This window comes from Phoca vitulina, unplaced genomic scaffold, assembly GCF_004348235.1.
Source record: "Phoca vitulina isolate PV1807 unplaced genomic scaffold, GSC_HSeal_1.0 scaffold2, whole genome shotgun sequence".
NCBI lineage: Eukaryota > Metazoa > Chordata > Mammalia > Carnivora > Phocidae > Phoca > Phoca vitulina.
This window is the reverse complement of record NW_022589705.1, coordinates 31445836-31464542: the sequence shown is the minus strand read 5'-3', so window position 1 is coordinate 31464542 and position 18707 is coordinate 31445836. Positions and strand designations below refer to the sequence as shown.

The 18707-nt window shown below is 41.5% G+C and overlaps 1 protein-coding gene across 1 annotated transcript in view; it reads left to right on the top strand.

Moving 5' to 3' along the window:
• Positions 1-17932, top strand: part of WDR63 (WD repeat domain 63) — a 69837-nt gene extending 51905 nt beyond the window's left edge. The window contains exons 18-23 of the mRNA XM_032416266.1: positions 3345-3408; positions 9400-9530; positions 11372-11576; positions 13050-13141; positions 14195-14317; positions 17626-17932. Coding sequence (XP_032272157.1) covers positions 3345-3408; positions 9400-9530; positions 11372-11576; positions 13050-13141; positions 14195-14317; positions 17626-17766 — 756 coding nt within the window. The 3' untranslated portion in view covers positions 17767-17932. The remainder of the gene's footprint in view (positions 1-3344; positions 3409-9399; positions 9531-11371; positions 11577-13049; positions 13142-14194; positions 14318-17625) is intronic.
• The last annotated feature ends 775 nt before the right edge of the window (positions 17933-18707 follow it).

Genomic DNA, 18707 nt, shown 5'->3' with positions numbered 1-18707 from the left:
AATATTAGAGCCCTACTAAGAAAATATATTGCTTTGTTAGCTAGCAAAATGTAGTAGCAGAACTCACTCAGTTCAAAAGATAAGTAACAACTGGATATAATAATGATAATGGCTGCCATTTTTTGGCACCTACTATAATAACCAAAGTGAGCTTACATTTATTGGACATTTTCTATATAGCAGGGTCTGTGCCAGGTATTTGTTCCAAATTATATCTCATTTAATCCTAATAATCTTGTAGGGATTTCACTTTGCAGATGAAGAAATGAGGCTCAAAACTTTATCTACGGCCATACAGAGACAGAGATGTCTTTTTCATTCATAACTCTATTTCCCTGAAATAAAGGGTTCTCAAGAGCATACTGCCCACCAGGCACAGCACTAGGCCCTGGATCAGACATGAATCAACACACAGTACCTGTCCTCAGGGCACTCACTGCCTAGATAAGGAGCGAAACATTAACGGCATTATCCATGCCAATGCCCATCTAGAAGTCACGGGGACAGGACAGGGGAGGTTGGGGAAGGCAGACTGTTAGCTGGCTGGACTTTGGAGGTTGAGGAGGCATCTGAAAGATCAGAGTACAATTCCCAGCAGAAGTAACAGCCTGAACAATACTTTGGAATTACGGAAGCTTAGGATTTGCCTGGAGATAGTGGAATCATTTGTGCAAGAGGGAATGCTATACCTTGAATGCTAGGTTGGGATCCAACCAAAGAGCCTTTTCTGCCATGTTAGGGAATTTGAATTACATTTGGTGAGCAGTGAGGCATTTACCAAACAGATACTTGTTTTATAATTTGGGCTTTCAATTTTTTATAACTTGGGCTTCTAATTTTTTTTTAATTCTGGAAAAATATAAATAACAAGTTACCATCTTAACAAATTTGAAGTGTATAATTCAGTGTTATTAGATATATCCATATGGTTGAGCAACACTCACAGCCATCTATCTCCAGAACGTTTTCATCATTCCAAACTGAAATTCTGTACCCGTTAAAACAATAACTCACCATTCCCTCCTGCCCCCAGCCCATGGCATCCACCATTCTACTTTCTGTCTCTGTGACTTTGACTACTCTAGGTACCTCATGTAAGTAGAATCATATATTTGTCTCTGTGCACACCAGAGTTTTGTTTTTGGTTTGTTTTTTTTTTTTACAGATTTTTTATTTATTTTTTGACAGAGAGAGAGACAGCGAGAGAGGGAACACAAGCAGGGGGAGTGGGAGAGGGAGAAACAGGCTCTCCGCGGAGCAGGGAGCCCGACACGGGGCTTGATCCCAGGACCCTGAGATCATGACCTGAGCCGAAGGCAGATGTTTAACTGACTAAGCTACCCAGGCGCCCCCACACCAGAGTTTTTAAAGCAGGGGCTGACAGCTTTAGGAAGATGAATGACCACAAGATCTTAAAACAGAAATTAAAGTATGACACCCTGTACCTAAACTCTTCAGTGACAACTCAGTCAAACATGAACAAAATCCAAACTCTTCACACTGTGACCTACAAGATTCTGTGTAATTTGGCTCTTTCCTATCTCTCTACCCCATCTACACCAATCTCCCTCTCTCCTTCCAGCTGCTTTGATTTTTCTCTTTCTTTTTCTACCCCAAACTCTTTCCTGCCTTTCGAGCCCTTGCCCTCCTTAGAGTTAACTTAATCCATCACTCAGCAGATATTGCAGATACTTATTGAGCATGTACTATATGTCAGGCAGTGTTCTTAGCCCAGGGAATAGAGCAGTGAACAAACAGACAAAATTCCCTACCCTCATGGGCTGACATTCCGGGGGAATGCTCTGCTACCAACACCTGACACGGCTGATCCGTCTCCTTTGGTTAGAGAGAATAAGGGAGACCTCTCCAGGTTCTAGACTGGCGAGTGCAGGGCTGAAGCAGGAGGGAGTGGAGGCAGGAAGGCGGACAGGCCAGCGAGGCAGTGATTTCAGGGGGGCCAACCCAGAGATAAAGAGGGCATGAGCAGTGGGGCCAAGAATGTCAACACAGGGGAGGAGGAGGAGGAGAATTCTCAGCACCGGGAACTGGATGGAGGAGTAGGACGGGAAGGTTCCCAGCTAGGTGGCTGCCGAGAGAATGGGCACTCGACACGTGGGGATGAACCTGGTTCAAGCTACTCCTCTGTGACTCGGTTCTGTTTGGTGTTGCACGTATCCATTGTGAGACCCAGGAGATATTAGTGACTCTTACAGGACTCTGGTGGAGGCTGGGTCACATACAGAAAGTTCCTAACAGCGGTGGCAAACACCGTGGGCTCACTCATGATAAGGGTGGGTGAGGTGTCACAGCCAACAGGGGAGGTGTGTGCACTGGACGCGGGCTGGTCTGTGCTCCCTCGGCCTCGGCACCACCAGTGGAGAGTGGAGGGAGGGCTTGTCCTCTGACTCTGAATTTCCAACACCAAACACAGTCCTTGTTTGTTACGTGTGTTCATGAATAAAAGCACAGATGAGGGAATGAGTGGGCGCCGGCCAGATGTTTTCCCCTGTCCTCTCCCTCGCCTACACATCCCAAGCCATCCTCCCAGGCCTCTCAACTCCTCTTTTTATACACCCTCCTCTGTGTTTTCCTTTTATCACCCAGAGAGAAAAACACTGAAATTAGGAGCCTGCATCTGGGTGACCCTGAATAAGTCACTTAACCTCTCTGAGTCTCCGTGTTCCCTCTATTAGATGGGTCATGGGACTAAAGGTTTTCTCTAAACCTCTCCCACCTCTGCTGTTCACGGGTTCTGCATCTTTTCCCTGTGTGTGGCTGTTTCTGCCCCTTTACACCAGGTCCCCCTGCCTTCCCGTCTCCTTATAATGGCCATAAGGAGAGTGGGAATATATATTACTAGTTATGTTATTTAAATGGAACTTTGTTTCCTGTTCTCAACTTTAAAGGTAATGCTACCATATTATCAATTTACATTCCCCTTTTCTCTCTTACTCCACAAATATTTTTAAGTACTGACTTTGTATCATGCTGAGAACAAATCACTGAAGAAGTAGAACCAGATCCCTTCCCGGAGTTTTTGGTCCATTGGGACAATTTCCTACTAACCAAAACTTTAGAAACCCAGTACATAGATAATCTCCATAAATGCCTGTGTTTTCCACGTCACTATGTGTACATAAAAATTCAACAAATTCATTTTTTTGTTCAATATAAAATCAAGTAATCATTTTGAGCCTCCTCCACACTATATCAAGTTATCATTTGACTGAGTTAACCTGTTGCTTTGTGCTTGTTTGGGTTACAGTCAGTCTTAGTACATGCATATGAGGTCTTTTGTCCCTTAAGTTGTCATTGTACTCATCAGAAACCTGTAATATTTTTAGGAAGGTGGAGTGATATACACAGATTGGAAAATGGAAAGAGACCCTGAAACTGGCCGATTGATGAGTAAGTTTTGATGATTGCTCTGTTATGAGTAAGTTACTCCTTTTTTTTTTTTTTAAAGATTTTATCTATTTTAGAGAGAGAGAGCAAGAGAGAGAGAGAGAGAGAGAGAGAGGAGAACAAGCAGGGGGGAGGAGCAGAGAGAGAGAGAGAAGCAGACACCCCCACCAAGCAGGGAGGAGCCCACAGGGAGCCTGCAGGGAGCCCAACACGGGGCTCGATCCCAGGACCCAAGATCATGAACTGAGCCGCAGACACTTAAACGACTGAGCCACCCAGGCGCCCCAAAGTTATTCCTTTTTACAAAGTGCTGAGTAACCCTGGCCTTGCTGAGGGGAGGGAAGGCACTTAACGTCCTGTGTCTGCACATACTCAAAGTGAGGGCCTCAAAGAGCAGCACTTGGGAGCCTGTTAGAAATGCAGAACCTTGGACCCTACCCCAGGCCTGCAAATCAGAATATGGATTTTTAATAAGATTCGCCTGGTGATTTGTTTTCACCTCCCCCAAATTTGAGGAGTACTGATCTATTGATGCTTAAATGACTAAGATAGTTGGACAATTAAAAAAAAAAAAAACATGTGTTTCAATAATGCAACAACTTGGTAATTCATCTATATGAAAAATATTAATGTGAAATTATAAACTAAATTTACAATGATCTTGGCGACGTCGGAACAGAATGGAGAAGTAGCTGCAGGACCCTCCTCTCGGACTAGCAGTGTGCAGACTCTGGGCAGCTGAGCAGCGGTATGGGGACCACACACAGCTGGGAGCAGGAATCAAAGAGTTTAGGCTCCCTAATAAGCTAAGCTCCCTGTCAAAGCTTGGAGCCCTGAGGTTCACTACAATTACAGCTGCTTACTTTAAAGCTTTGGATTTGATCATGGCATGAAAATGTATTTGAGCCACATTTCGCAATGTGGAATGACCGGAAGCACAGGAAGAGGTAGCTGCTGGGACTGCTCGCATACCATGGAGCAGTGAGGTGGGGCAGGCAGGCTAGGTCTGCAGAAGGGAATCTGATCTTAGAACAAGTGGGCATGGGAGTGACTGAGCGGGGTCAGAGGTCAGAGATACAGCCTGCAGGGGACCGCTGCTGGGTCTCAGGTCTCCGCCTCGAACTGCACCCCCTCCCCTTCTATCTACTGAGTCTGTCTCTGCAGACTGGAGTCGGCCTTAGACCCAGAAAGGCGTGCTTTCTCAGCATTGCCTTCAGGGTAGCCATATTAATCTGGGAACGGAAGCACTCCTAGTTTTCTGACATAGAACCTCTGACGAGAAACCAAAATGTGTGTTATTGATAAGAGTGGGGCATTGAGAGAGAATTAGATGTGATCCAAGGAAAGGTCAAGTGGTTGCCGAACTGAGACTGATTTTCCACTTTCCCTTCATTTCAAATTCCAGGATTTAAAAGTTGAACTCAAAATTATATATTGGATATAATGAATTACATTCAGCTACTTTTATGTTTATTCATGCACCTGTTTATTCAATAATTCATGAGTATTAATTGTGCATGTACTGCATGCACACGGCAGCTGTCTCCACTGTTCTGCTGAGACACCAGTGGAGACCCTGATGCCATGACCTGGTTACACTGGTTCTTCCTGGTCTCAGAGAGTTTCTTGGGACCTTTACCATGGTGCCAGCTTCCTAAACTGCTTTTGAGGCAGACTCTGACAAACAGGTTTAGTTATTTATTTTAATTTTTTTTCCATTTATAGAATAACCAATGATAATAAACTTAAAAACCAAGAGCTTTATGTTTGAAATTCACTAATGTTGTTTGTTCTTTTTTTTTTTTTTTTTGAGAGAGAGAGAGAACAAGAGAGCATGAGCAGGGGGTGGAGATAGGCAGAAGGAAAGGGGGAGAGAGAATCTTAAGCAGACTCCATGCCTAGCATGGAGCCCCACGTGGGACTTGACCTCAAGACCCTGAGATCATGACCTGAGCCAAAATCAAGAGTCGGACACTTAACTGACTGAGCCACCCAGGCACCCTTTGTTCTTTCTTTCTTACTTTCATTCATTCGTCAATTCATTATTGAGAATCTATTTTGTGCCAGGCACTGGGGGATATGAAGATGAACAAGATATTATCCTCCCCCAAAGGAGTTCCATGATCTATTAGAAAAATCAAACACATAAACAAATGATTACATTACACTGTCATTAGAGCTGTGGCTAGAAGCAAACACAAAGTGACATGGGAAACCAGGAAGGGACCAACTCTCTTGAGTTACTAAGAAAGGGCCCTACTGAAGAGAGATACATTTGAGCTGAGTCTTGAAGGGTGGATTGTAAGTTTCCAACTGGAGAAAGATGTGCCAGATAGAAGGAATAATAAATGCAAAAACATGGAAGACCAAAAGAGCAGTGGACAATTAAGAAACAGGGAGATCTCCTAGCCAAAGCATAGCAATAGAGAGGGCAGCAGGAGAGGTGTCAGGAAGGACAGCTGGGTCCAAATGGCTAAGAGCCTTGACAGCCTACTAAGCTTTGAAACTTATCCTAGTGCCACTGGTATAATCAAAATATCACTCTGGCAGGAGAGCAGGGGCTGGATTAATTTATTGGTGGGACTTACAATGGAAGTAGGATGATCACTTGCAATAGTCTAGATGAGAGATGGAGAGGACTAAGTATAGGCATGGTAACAGGGATGTACAGCAGAGGAAATATAAGAGAGGCTTAGCAGTCAACATGCCAGGATTTTGTGACCAAGGGAATATAGGTTGGTAAAGAAGAAGAAGAGTTGCTTTTAATTTCCTGGCATTTAGTTCATTGCAAAAAAAAAAGGAGAGAAATAACTTTAACTACTTACCAAAAGGATACTTTAAAATCATCATAATACTTTAAAATACTTTAAAATCATCAGTCAAGCATTTTGTAACATGGAAAGCCAAACAACACTTATTCCCATTGGATAATGGCTGAAGTTCAGAGAAAGTCAATGTTTAGACCCTCTAAACTGTGCACTGCTTGCCCTAATTACATCCATAAACTGGCAATGTTTTCCTTGAGAGCAACCAGTCTAATGTTTTTCATAAACACCATGGAGTGTACCTGAGTAAAGATGAGGCGATTACTGGGACGCAGTCCTTCTTGATTTCCTAGGGACCCCATGTTCTTATCAACAAGGCAGGAAGGAGAATTTCCTCTTCTAAGAAAAAGCTTCTGAAAGGCAGTACCCTGAATGAGATATATGTGATAAAGAAGGAAATCAAACAAAATTTCCAGATGATCTAAGTGACAAGCCAAGAAATGCAGGCTGAATGATGACAATTGTCATAATTATTTCATGTACTCTACTCACAAATCGGCACATGCCATGCATCATGCATTCTTCCAAGTACTTTCCATGGATTAGCTCATTTAATCCTCATAGCAACCCTAGGGGGTAGGTACCAGCATTGCCAGGTTTTGAACCTAGGCAGCCTGCACTCTTAATCACATCACTATACTGAATCCTGCATTAGATAATGATTCTGGAAACTACTTCTTTGTTTATTGTAACTTTCTCATAGCAACTTGGCCTGGGGCCTCTGGTACTCCATTAGTAATTTAAGGACAGCTCTATCCATTGCTAGATGGAACTAAATGTCCCTAAAAGGACAAAAGGAAGGAAAAGTTATAGGCTGAGAACATCTAACATGTTATTTTAAAGTATAAATCTTGGTGGTTGTCAATCTTGCTATCACTGGTAATCATTACATTCTGCAGAGAGCTTCCCGACTCATGGATGGCCCTGCTCACCAGAGTGAGGTGGTGTCTAGGGAACCCCCACTATAGGAGGTTAAAAACCAGGCTCTGAAAAACAAGAGCGGCAACAAGAAGAAAGCTGCCGGTGTCCAGGGCTTTCCTGACTTCCCAGGAGTCTTCCAGATTGTTTCAAGATTGCCTTAGAAGTATGTCTCCTATGCTATCTTCAAGACGGAGCTTCAGTTGGAGGAAAATTGGTCTTTTTTTTTTAATCCAGGAAAGCTACATTTAAATTTTTTGTTTATTTTTACTTTTTATAAACTTTCTGAATTGTGGTAAAATATACATAAATGTGAAATGTACCATCTTAACCATTTTTAAGTATATAATTCTGTACTATTAAGTACTTTCATATTGGCATGCAACCCATCTCCAGGACTGTTTGATGTTGCAAAACTGAAACTCTGCACCCATTAAATACTAGCTCCCTGTTCCCCTCTACCCTCAGCATCTGGCAACCACTATTTACTTTCTATCTCTCTGAATGTGACTACTGTAGATACCTCATATAAGTGGAATCATACAGTATTTGTCTTTATGTGATGGACTTCTTTCCCTTAACATCATATCCTCAAGTTTCACCCATGTTGTAACATATGTCTGAATTTCCTTCCTTTCAAAGGATGAATAATATGCCATTGCATGTATATATCATATTTTGTTTATTCTCTTGTCTATTGATAAACACTTGGGTTGCTTCCAAATAATGCTGCTATGAATATGGGTGGACAAATATCTCTTTGAAACTCTATGAGCTATTTGCAAGGTTTAGTAGGTGCAGTTTTGTTTTTTTTTTTCCAGCTTAATGTCCCATTGGGGTTCCGAGAGGGGGGAAAAAAAATCCAGCTTTTACATAGCTATCAATATGATGGGATTCACAGTAAGTTCATGGTATGGATATAAGGTAGCTGGACATTATGGTTTGGCCTAAATAGGACATATCTTTATGGCCATTTTGAGGTGGGTGTGGGCAGCAAGGAGTAGGGAGCAGCCAGCCCTGCATCCAGGTCTGGGGGAGAGGAGACCCAAGCAATGATAGGGTACACAGCCTAAAGGAAAGGAAGACCCGTAGGCTGGAGCAGAGAACTCTTGATTTTAACATCCAAACCTGCCTCCCCCTGGTCTTTCCAGTTGCAATAAATGGAAACTCCATGGAGTCAGCTGCTCCTAGCAGAAACCTATCATTCTCAGTCCTCCTATTCAAGCCATCTGTAAGTCTTGTCATTTCCAGCTTGCAAATATTTCTTGCTCATCTACTTTTGTTCATTGTACTTTCAACCAAGCTAACAAGCTCTCTCACCAGAACTACCTCCTATGGTGTCCCCTCTTTCCTTTTACCTCTCTCTAATTCATTCTCTTCATAGCAGTCAGAGAATCTTTAGAAATCAGTCAGATTGTCTTCTGGTCCTAAAGGGCTCAGTGAAACACATCATGTGGAGAATATAATCTAAACTCCTTTCCTACAAGGCCCTGTGTGGTCTGGGCCCTCCTGGTCCCCATCTGTTTCATATGTCTCATGCTGGGATTACCAGACTTCAGTCTTACTGCTTTCCTCAAATTTATAAAGGCACTAAGCATTTCTCTCTGCAGGACTTGGGGGTGCGTTGTTCCCTCTGTCTGGAATACTCCTCCACATTAAAATCTTCCCACACCAAAGTGCTACTTAGGACTAAATGACTCATCTTCAGAGAAGACTTCTCTGACCATTCGGTCTAAATTATGGATGTGCCTCGTTACTCTTTCTTGCAATTTTTTTCCACCATAACACTTTTAACATTTTTTTATTTTATACTTTGGGATTTGTTTATTGGATATTGGATATTATTTATTGAGTATCTGTCTTTTCCATTAGACTATAAGCTCCATGAGGGCAGGATCATGTTCATTTATTAACCATTGTTTACCCAGCCATTTTTAGTACCTATAGATACATATAGGCAATCCACAAATATTTTTTGACCAACCAAGTGGGTTAATGAATGAGTAAATGAATAAGAACATGAAATATTCCTTTGAGCTGGAAAAATGGCCTTGATGGAAACTCCCTAGACTTCACATAAAAAGAGGAAGAGCTGTTCCTTGACAGATTCATTTACCCCAACTGACCTCTTATTGTCTATGCTTGGATCCCATTAATCATGACCTGTCCATCCACTGGAGTTCTGCCTATTCTTCATGCAGGAATATAAACACTATTATTAAAGATGAAGTGGCCTTTTCCATCCCAACAGCAAAGAAGCCAATGAGCCTCTACACTATCCATGATGGATCTGTCCACACTGTTCAGAGGTCACCTTTTTACAAGGACATTATCCTCACCATTGGGGGATGGAACGTGGCCATCTGGAAAGAAGGTGTTATGGTGAGTTGCCTGAAAAATGGAGGAGTGGGTGTGTGGTCCTTTGTTACTGAGAAAGACAATGGGAACAACAGACTGTTCTGACATAACAGTGCCTTAGGGACACATTTTAGAGAAATTACAACAGATGGCTTGGGTTCCAGCTTGTCAGCAGAACCACGTAAGCCTTTTGAAAACACAACCATTTGCCTTTCTTCCCTGAGGGAAGGAAACAATATTTACATCTCTTGCTCTCTAAGACCTAACAGTCTTTTCTTCAAAATATGTATTGTGGGCAGTTGATTTATTTTATGTTTTTTCCTCCCCTTAAAATAAACAATAGGATGCTGGTTACTATGAAGTCCAAGGAGAAGCACTGCGTCTATCAACTTTGCTTCTATACCAGGAATATGTCCACAGGTTCAGAAAGTGGGAGTAAGAAGGCTAAGGGGTCCGTTGCCAAGAGACCAGAGACATGCATGGGCCACAGGGAAACAGCAGCAGGGCTCTGGCAGTCAGGATTAGGAGAGGGCCTGGTTCCAGGCAAATAGAAGCTAAACTGCCAAAAACTGGAAAGACTGATAAAATCCAGTGAAGCAAGGGTGTGAGGAAATCAGCATGACAAGTCCCTTTAGTGTGCAATTTAAGATCATCAAAATCTGAAATATGTATGTATATCTATTTCATAGCTGTAATACATATATTCTTTGAAAAAATGATATATAATGTGTATATTTATATATAACATTTATATGAGTATATATTCTTCGAATAAAATGAATAAAAATATACATATATTCTTCAATAAAGAATATATATATTCTTTAAATAAAGTGATAAAAATATACATATGCATATATATATTCTTTGACCTAACACTTTCACTTCTGGGACTCTAACTTACACAAATACTTGTGTGAATTTATGTACGAGTTTGTCATTGAAACAATTGGAAACTACTCAAAGTGCCCATCCACAAAAGGACTTCTACTTTATACCAATGTACTTCGGTACGTCCAATTTTCTTTTTTACAGTGAGTAAGTATCAGTTTTGTTGTTAAAGAAAAAGAAAATTAGGCAAGATTGTCCATAGACTATTCAGGGGCCAAGAACCGGGTTATCCACAGAAATGAAAGGAGCTGGGCAAGGTGGGCAAGAACAGGATAAGGAGTCCATGAATCTGAGATATTCTTCGTTTCCCACAGGGAAGTTTCTTATGCACGTCTCAGAGGGTAGGAAACAGCTTCACAGTTTAGTCTCTGCAGCTATAAGTAGATAAATGAATACACCTGCTTGTCAGGTGGAGCGCGACAGTAAGAGGAAAGCACATTCTGATCTTTTTTCTCTCTGAAAACCTCCCAAAGAGGGCAAATTACCCCATGGTAAAGAAAAGAGAAGCTGATCTTGTACTAATGCTTTGCTGGTCTAAAATCCTCTTCCAAACAATATTTGCAAGCCATTGGATGCAGCTCGCAGCTGGAATTGACTTTTTATTGGCTTTTTTTCCTGGCTGCCAGAGTTGTCTCCATTGGAAATAGACACCTAACAGCAAAATAAAGGTATAAGCAAAATTTCCTTATAATCTTTACTTACCTAACATCCACCAATCTCCAGCTTGACTGGAAGGTTTGATCTTTTCTAAAAGGCAACTAAAATAAGAAAAAAATGTTATAAAAAATGCACAGGAAGTAAAAGAGTTGGCATTATATAAAATCCTATAAGAAAAAGAACTAAGAGTTCAGAGTGGGCATAATTGTGCTGTTCCATGATCATAGCCATCTGAGTTGTACTTAAAGAAAATCATTGTGAATACACTTCAGATAATAACAAAAGTTTTCATGTGTCCTTTTAAAAATTTTTTAAAGACTGGACCCCTCCTTCAGTCATCCTGTGCACCAAAAAGGTATACTGCAGGCCACTGGTCCCTGACAAGGCCTGGAGTTTTCTATATTGGCCGAGAAGATGGATACATTGACATCTGGGACCTTCTGGAGAAAACTCATGAGCCAGCCCTGTCACAAAACATCTGCATAACTATGATCACCTACATCAAACCCTGGACCTTCTCTGGTGTGTTAATTCTAATTAAATGACCTAAGTTATTTTGTTTTTTGGGGGGTAACTCAGGAACATTTTGACATTCATCTGGAAAGTCTCTGATATTTTTTTCTCAAGTTTTGCCCATCCCATCCTTTCTCTTCCCTTCCTTCCCCTTCCTTCTTACACTCAAACTCTGCATACAACCTGAGTTTCTCTCGTTGTTTTCTTTATCAACAATTATTTCTGAGGCATGGTTAGTATGACAAGCAGAGGCTGATTTTGAACCAACCACACGATGAAAAGCATCCTTCTCATCTTCTCCAGGTCAGACAGTGTGATCCCTAAATCTTTGGTACCTTTTGCTGCTTCTTTCCCAAATAGAGTAATTCTTGTATCTTTAATTTTTCATTACATCACAAATTTTCAATATTTTATCATTTTTCTGGCTTTTCCCTGGACAATATCAAGCAATTCTTTTCATGAGATCAAATGACTCTCTGGGGTTATTTACCTATTTAAACTTTTAACTTTTGAACTAATTATGAGGAAAAAAACATCATATAACAAAGCAAGCAGAAATTCAAGGATGTGTCCTCGGAAAAGGAATTTATATCCTTTGTCCCAATTTCTCTGTTTTACCTAAGCACTACTTTCTATATAAACCCAGTATATTTGCCTCTTTTAAAAGAAGTTTCCCTTTGTTTCCAAGGTATGCAGGCATAAAATTGTCTTTCTATCCTTTTCTCTCTCAGAAACATTACGTTTAGAAATTCAGTCTTCAGAATTTCTAGAGTGTCACATTCTGGCTACCACTTAGCCTTACGTGTCACCAAGTGTGGGTTTTTCCCCACCTTTGCTATAAAACATTGCTTTTGTATACATCCAGGGATTATGAGTCTAGGATGTAACAATTTAAACCAAACCTTCTGAAAATAAGAAAAAGAAAAGAAACCCCATATGATAAGGTAGAAAATTAAAATTCTTAAACACATTTGTGTTTTATATCCATTTTCAATGATCAAAAGAAGCGATCTGTTTTTATAATAAGAAAATGGGTTCTGGCTGTGTCTTTGAAATTCATCTGGATAATGGTATCCTTCAGCCCTTACTGAGTCTTTGGTGAAAACTGGCTTCATGATTTTTCTTTGAAAATCTTTCCCTGTGTTATCCTCACTTTCTTCTCAAGTCTGTCCAGTGGCCCAGCCACACAGATAGTCAGCCTCAGCTAGGAGCCACACTCCTTACATGAGCACCAAGAAGACAAGATTTGAGGTGGGCAGGGTGACTGACAAAGGCTTCGGGCCTCGACTTTCATTTCATCAACTGGAAAAAATGATTTTTATATATCAGTTAATATTGTCCTCAGTCATGAAAGCCTGATGAAGATGCCAAGATTATCATAACCACAGCAGGTCTTTTGGGAGACCAAAAAACAAAAACACATTTCATGTTTAACCTCCAGGATGACTTTCTGTTTTTCCCCCCATTTTTTGGATCTTTCAGCTAAGCAGCAATTTATAGCCATAGCTGATTATTATGGAACACTGCATATATTGGAAATTCCTTGGACGTTAAGTCACCCTTCCACCAATGAGGTTAGTACCTTTTGGCTCTGAGAATTTATGTGACCAGATATTGCTGAGGCATGTTTTAAAAGTGTGTTCAGAAATGACAGCATTTTTGCTCTGTAAGAAAACAAAAGAATCACACAATCCCAAATAAGGGATGTATTTCTGTTGTATGAGTTAAATAACTTGAAACCACAGAAAAACAAATGTGATGAGAGAGAGGGCAAGTAAATGAAGCCCAGATTCAGAAAAGAATTGATTTGGGTATTCATAAAACGTTATTTTCAGACTGTCGAAGGACGGGACTCCTATTTCAGTGATGCCCTTCCCGGAGGCCCAGTTGACATTTTGATACATCTCTCCATCGCCCACCTCCACCCCGTCTTCTCCCAAGTTGGTGTACTGTAGGCAGCATGGCTGAGGGGGCAATTTTCTGCCCTTCCATAGGCACCACCTGCCAGTTTTAAGTAATAGTAATAATGAGGTGATAAAAAGAAAATCAATGAATAGAAATAAGTAACCAACATTATATATATAGATTGCAATCCGCCACAAGTCCCAACATCAGCCTACTTACTGGCAAGCAGAAAGCTTTCCATCCCCTGGCTGCTTTGCCCAAGGTTTCTGCTGACTTTGCTGCTTCTGTTCTTCTGTGCACACACCAAGTCCTCCAGGGAACTCAGCTTCCCTTCCTGTCCCTTTGGGGTTTACGCTGAGCTCCTCATCTGGGTTTTTCAAGTTTGGTTGATGATATGATACTTTCCTCAGGCTTAGAAGTGAGAAGCAAGGAAAGGGAAAAAAGCCATCCCTGAGTATTTCTTTTACAAAACTATAATTTTTTGCTGTTCTCTTCTTCCAACCCCACTCCCTTCATGGAATCCTCCAATTTGCAGGGCCCTGAACCTTAGTACAGTAGCCCCCACACTGAGCTAGCTCCTCTGGTAGTGGGCCTGTGGGTGGTATCCCAAAGCAGGTAAGCCAGCTAATGAATTACAAGCAGCAGGAATTCTTCTAGAGCCTTGTGAAGAATACGAGGGCTTCCACGTGGGCACCCCTCTCATGGGCCTGTGCTTCTAACAGGTATCAAGCATGAATCACTACTTCGAAAGAGAAGTCAAGCATCTGGAATATGTAGAGGAACGGAAGAAAATTCGTGAACAAGAAAAGAAGGAAATGGAGCTGGAACTTGAGAAGACAAAAGTTGTAAGTGAAATTTCAGAAACAAAAGCCGTTGACTTCCTCTAACCCCAGTGGAAATATGTATATTTGGCTTATTCCACAGTTTCAATAGGAAAATTATGCCTTTTCACATTCTTCTCTCTTTCTCATGACAGTCAAGAGGGTATTTCTCTCATTTCCTAGATTACCATGAGTGACAACTATCAATTGGACACCTATCTAGATTCTATCCAACTTAACTTTCTAAAGTTTGCCATAATTTCAAAGTCCTTTAGATACAAAGCCATCTGAATATCATTCATAGATACAACAATTCAAAATCTGGAATCTTTCATTGCATAGGATTTTAACATCCAGTGAATAATACCTTAAAACATGTAGTGCATGGGGCACCTGGCTGACAGTCCACAGAGCATCCGACTCCTGATCTCGGAGAAGTGAGTTTGAACTCCACATTAGGTGTAGAAATTACTTAAAAATTTTTTGTTTAAAGAAAAACAGGTAGTCCAAAAAGAGTGGAATATAGAATGAAGACACATGGGCTCAAATCCCAACTCCACCCATCACTACTAGCTACGAGATCTGGAGCAGGGCTTATGTCACTGCTGAGCTTCAGTTCTTGTCTTTAAAATGGGAATCCTGGGGCACCTGGGTGGCTTAGTCATTAAGTGTCTGCCTTCGGATCAGGTCATGATCCCAGGGTCCTGGGATTGAGCCCCACGTCGGGCTCCATGCTCAGCGGGAAGCCTACTTCTCCCTCTCCCACTCCCCTTGCTTGTGTTCCCTCTCTCACTGTATCTCTCCCTGTCAAATAAATAAATAAAATCTTTATAAATAAATAAATAAAATAAATAAATAAATAAAATGGGAATACTGATAACTACCTTTTAGGATTAGGCTTTTCAGTTCAGTAACCCGACAAATAGTAGACTTTTAGTAAATGGGAACCAGTATACAGACAAATGGATAGGAACTTTACTATAATATAATATATGGGAACTATAAAATTTGAAATAGAGGAGAATTTGGTAGAGGACACATCTTTCTCCCAGAAAGGAACCTAAAGCTCTGAAGGCCCTCACCTTTCTGTTTCCCAGCTTCTGTCACTGTTGGTCTTCCCTTGCTCACTGGGATTGGGACCTTTGGATATTCTGTGAATTCAGTTCTCTCTCTCTCAGCAGAGGTCCCCTCAGTCCACGTTTCTACTTCTCTCTTGCTCATTCCCTTCCTAGGCTTTTTGTCACCGGCAATTTCACCACTGATCCCATTTATAGATTCTTTTTTTTTTTTTTAAAGATTTTATTTATTTGACACAGAGAGAGACAGCGAGAGCAGGAACACAAGCAGGGGGAGTGGGGAGGGAGAAGCAGGCTTCCTGCCGAGCAGAGAGCCCGATGTGGGACTCGATCCCAGGACCCTGGGATCATGACCTGAGCTGAAGGCAGACGCTTAACGACTGAGCCACCCAGGCGCCCTATAGATTCTTTATAGGCAAATATATAACCTCCTCCAGCACAATTATTCATGTGAGAGCATGAGAATGTGGAATTCTTAATGTTAACATTATCACTTATTGATAGATACGTATCAGTGTAATAAAAGCAGAAGGCCTCATTTCAAAAGCATTGTTTAGTGGTGGCAAGGTATAAAAGAATACCAATCAATTAACTTTTCATCATTTTCCCTGCTACAAAAGATTTGGTCTCGGTCTGTTCTTTTGCATACTCACAAACACTGGTTGAAATTCTGTGGTGTGAGATAACCGGACACCCTTCCTTTACGCCCACAGTTACCCATGATTATTGTGAGTGATTAAATACCACAGTGACAGCTCCTAATCATCCACATCAGCTGGAAGCCAGTAGACCTGTGGAAAATCCAAAAATGATTTGCATATGAAATACTTTTAAAACATCTGAATATTATAATAATCATATCTTGAAATTGTATCATGTGTTTGAGTTTCCAAAACGTCTCCAGCTTCTTCCTGTAGCTTCATTTCCATGTGATATAGTACCCTCTTTATTTTTTTTAAGATTTTTTATTTTTTTAGTTGAGAGAGAGAGAGAAAGAGAAAGCTCGAGCAGGGGGAGGGGGATAGGGAGAAGCAGGCTCCCCGCTGAGGGGGGAGCCCCACACGGGGCTTGATCCCAGGACCCCCGGGATCATGACCTGAGCCAAAGGCAGATGCTTAACAACTGAGCCGCCCAGGCGCCCCGACATAGTACCCTCTTTAAAGTAGAGCTACTACTTCTCCCATTTTCTCTGGAACTAGATTGGAGATAAACAAATGGACTTAAATGGGCTCCTCTGTTACATTTAGAACATGGAAGGTGTCACCAAGGAAAAACAAGTAATGTCAGTGAGAAATACGTTCTAACGAGCAACCGCTGATAACAGGGAAAATGGGAACAGCTGTAACAACCTCAGGGGACTGTAGAGGAGATTAAATGAGTTAAAATATTTACAGCACTTAGCCAGGAAGCGGCACATAGAAAATGGTAGGAAGCGTCTACTGTTGTGATTACAGAAGGCAGGGGGAGATCACACATCCATCCAGCACGGCTGGTCTTGACAGGGGCCCTGCCACTGCCAGGGATGCGGCTGTACACGTCAACCCACAAATCCGAAGGAAACCGTACACCCATCTCTTTGCAAGCACTGAGTCTGGGTACAGCTCACTTCTTGAAAAATAATAGTAATTACAGCTCTAACAGCACATGAAATGGGAGTTTTTCTAACTGGAATTTCAGCTGGAGACCCAAAGCTAGAAAAAGTAGCAGTTTCCGTGTGATCCATAAGCCGCTGTGCCATCTAAATAGGACTTAGTAAAGGGAGGAATTCAAAAGAATTCTGTAAGCTCTAGGCAATTATCCACACTTCAGGCTACACGAGGGGGACAAGAATCATGGGAAAAAAGGAAGACTAGAAGAGGGGATTTTTTTTGAGAAAGAGGTGTCAAAGAGCCATGTATTCCCCACTTCCCAGTTCTGCAAAACCAGACTCCATGAGGAGACCTTCAAGGGACCACTGCTAGAAAAGGGTTGCTGGCCAGGATGGACATCTGGCCTCTTCACGTCTGGCAGGAGGCTTCCCAAGCCACAGAGACCTGCACACACTTCTCCACTCTCCCTCTGCCACTGCCCTTCAGAGCCAGCCGCCATCTCCCTCACTGTGCCAGAGATGCCCTCCTGCCCCTCCTGCCCTCTGCCCTCCCGCAAAACCCTCCCAGAGGGCAGTGGCTAGGCCAACTGCTCAAAACCAGCCCCTTCCTTTCTTTGGTATTTCTAGCTGTCAGTGCTTTATTGGGATGATTTGGCTTTCCCCCCTAGAAAACGTATCAGAAGTCAAAGGAACAGTTGGAGGCTGAATTGAAAATGGACTATGAGAGTTACTTAGAACTGGAAAAGAACACCCTCATCAACCTTGGCTTCCTCAAAGTGAAAGAGACGATGTCATTCATGGACTTGTAGAAAAGCTTTCTACAAGGGTGTTTTGGGGATTTTGTAGGACTTTCTTTTCTTTTTATTCATCATTTTTTATGTAAGGTGAACTAGCAAACTAAACATTAAATGGGTTTACTTATAAATAGTAGCCTTTTATGTCACTGCTATTAAAAATTGTTTTATAACAATAAGATCTGTTTTGATTTTTGGATTGAATGTGTACTGAAATTTGTACTGAATATGAAAGTTACCAATAATAGAATTTTCATTTTCCTATAGTAATCCCTTCACCCCCCTGTCCTTGATGTCTATTTAGAGCCCCTAATCCCAGAGAGAAGTGGAAATCAAACTTTGTTCCCAATTACCAGGTTGCTTTTGGTTGCCCCTCCAAACAGTGCTCCCACCCCCTGGGGCCTCTGCACAGATTGTAGTGCTATGTGTTCAATACAGTAGTAGCAAACTGAATCCAGGAATACATGTATAAAGAAAGGATAATACATAAAGATCATGTTGGGTTTACCCAGGGAATACAACGTTAACTTAACTGTAGAAAATAAATCAATGACTGATTAAAGGAGAGAATTTATGATACCAAACGGATGCAAAAAACCAGTGATAAAATTTAACATCTGTTCATGATAAAACAACAATAAATTTTTATCAATTACAAAAAGAAGGGGACTTCCTTCCTGTGATGTGGGGTATCTAAAACAATCCTACAATAACATCATACTTAATGGTGAAAAATTGAAAGCTTTCTTCTGAGATGTGGAACAACACAGTTCCCCCCAACATGTCTTCTAGTCAATGTTGTACTGGGGGGGTTAACCAATGTGGGCACAGAAAGGAACGAGCATGTGAAACAGTTGCCAAAGAGCTTGGTGTGTCTCAACCAGAGGTTCAATGTCAGAGGAAAGTGACTGGCATGGGAGTTGGGGTTGCGGGGAGAGTAGCAGGAGATGAGACTG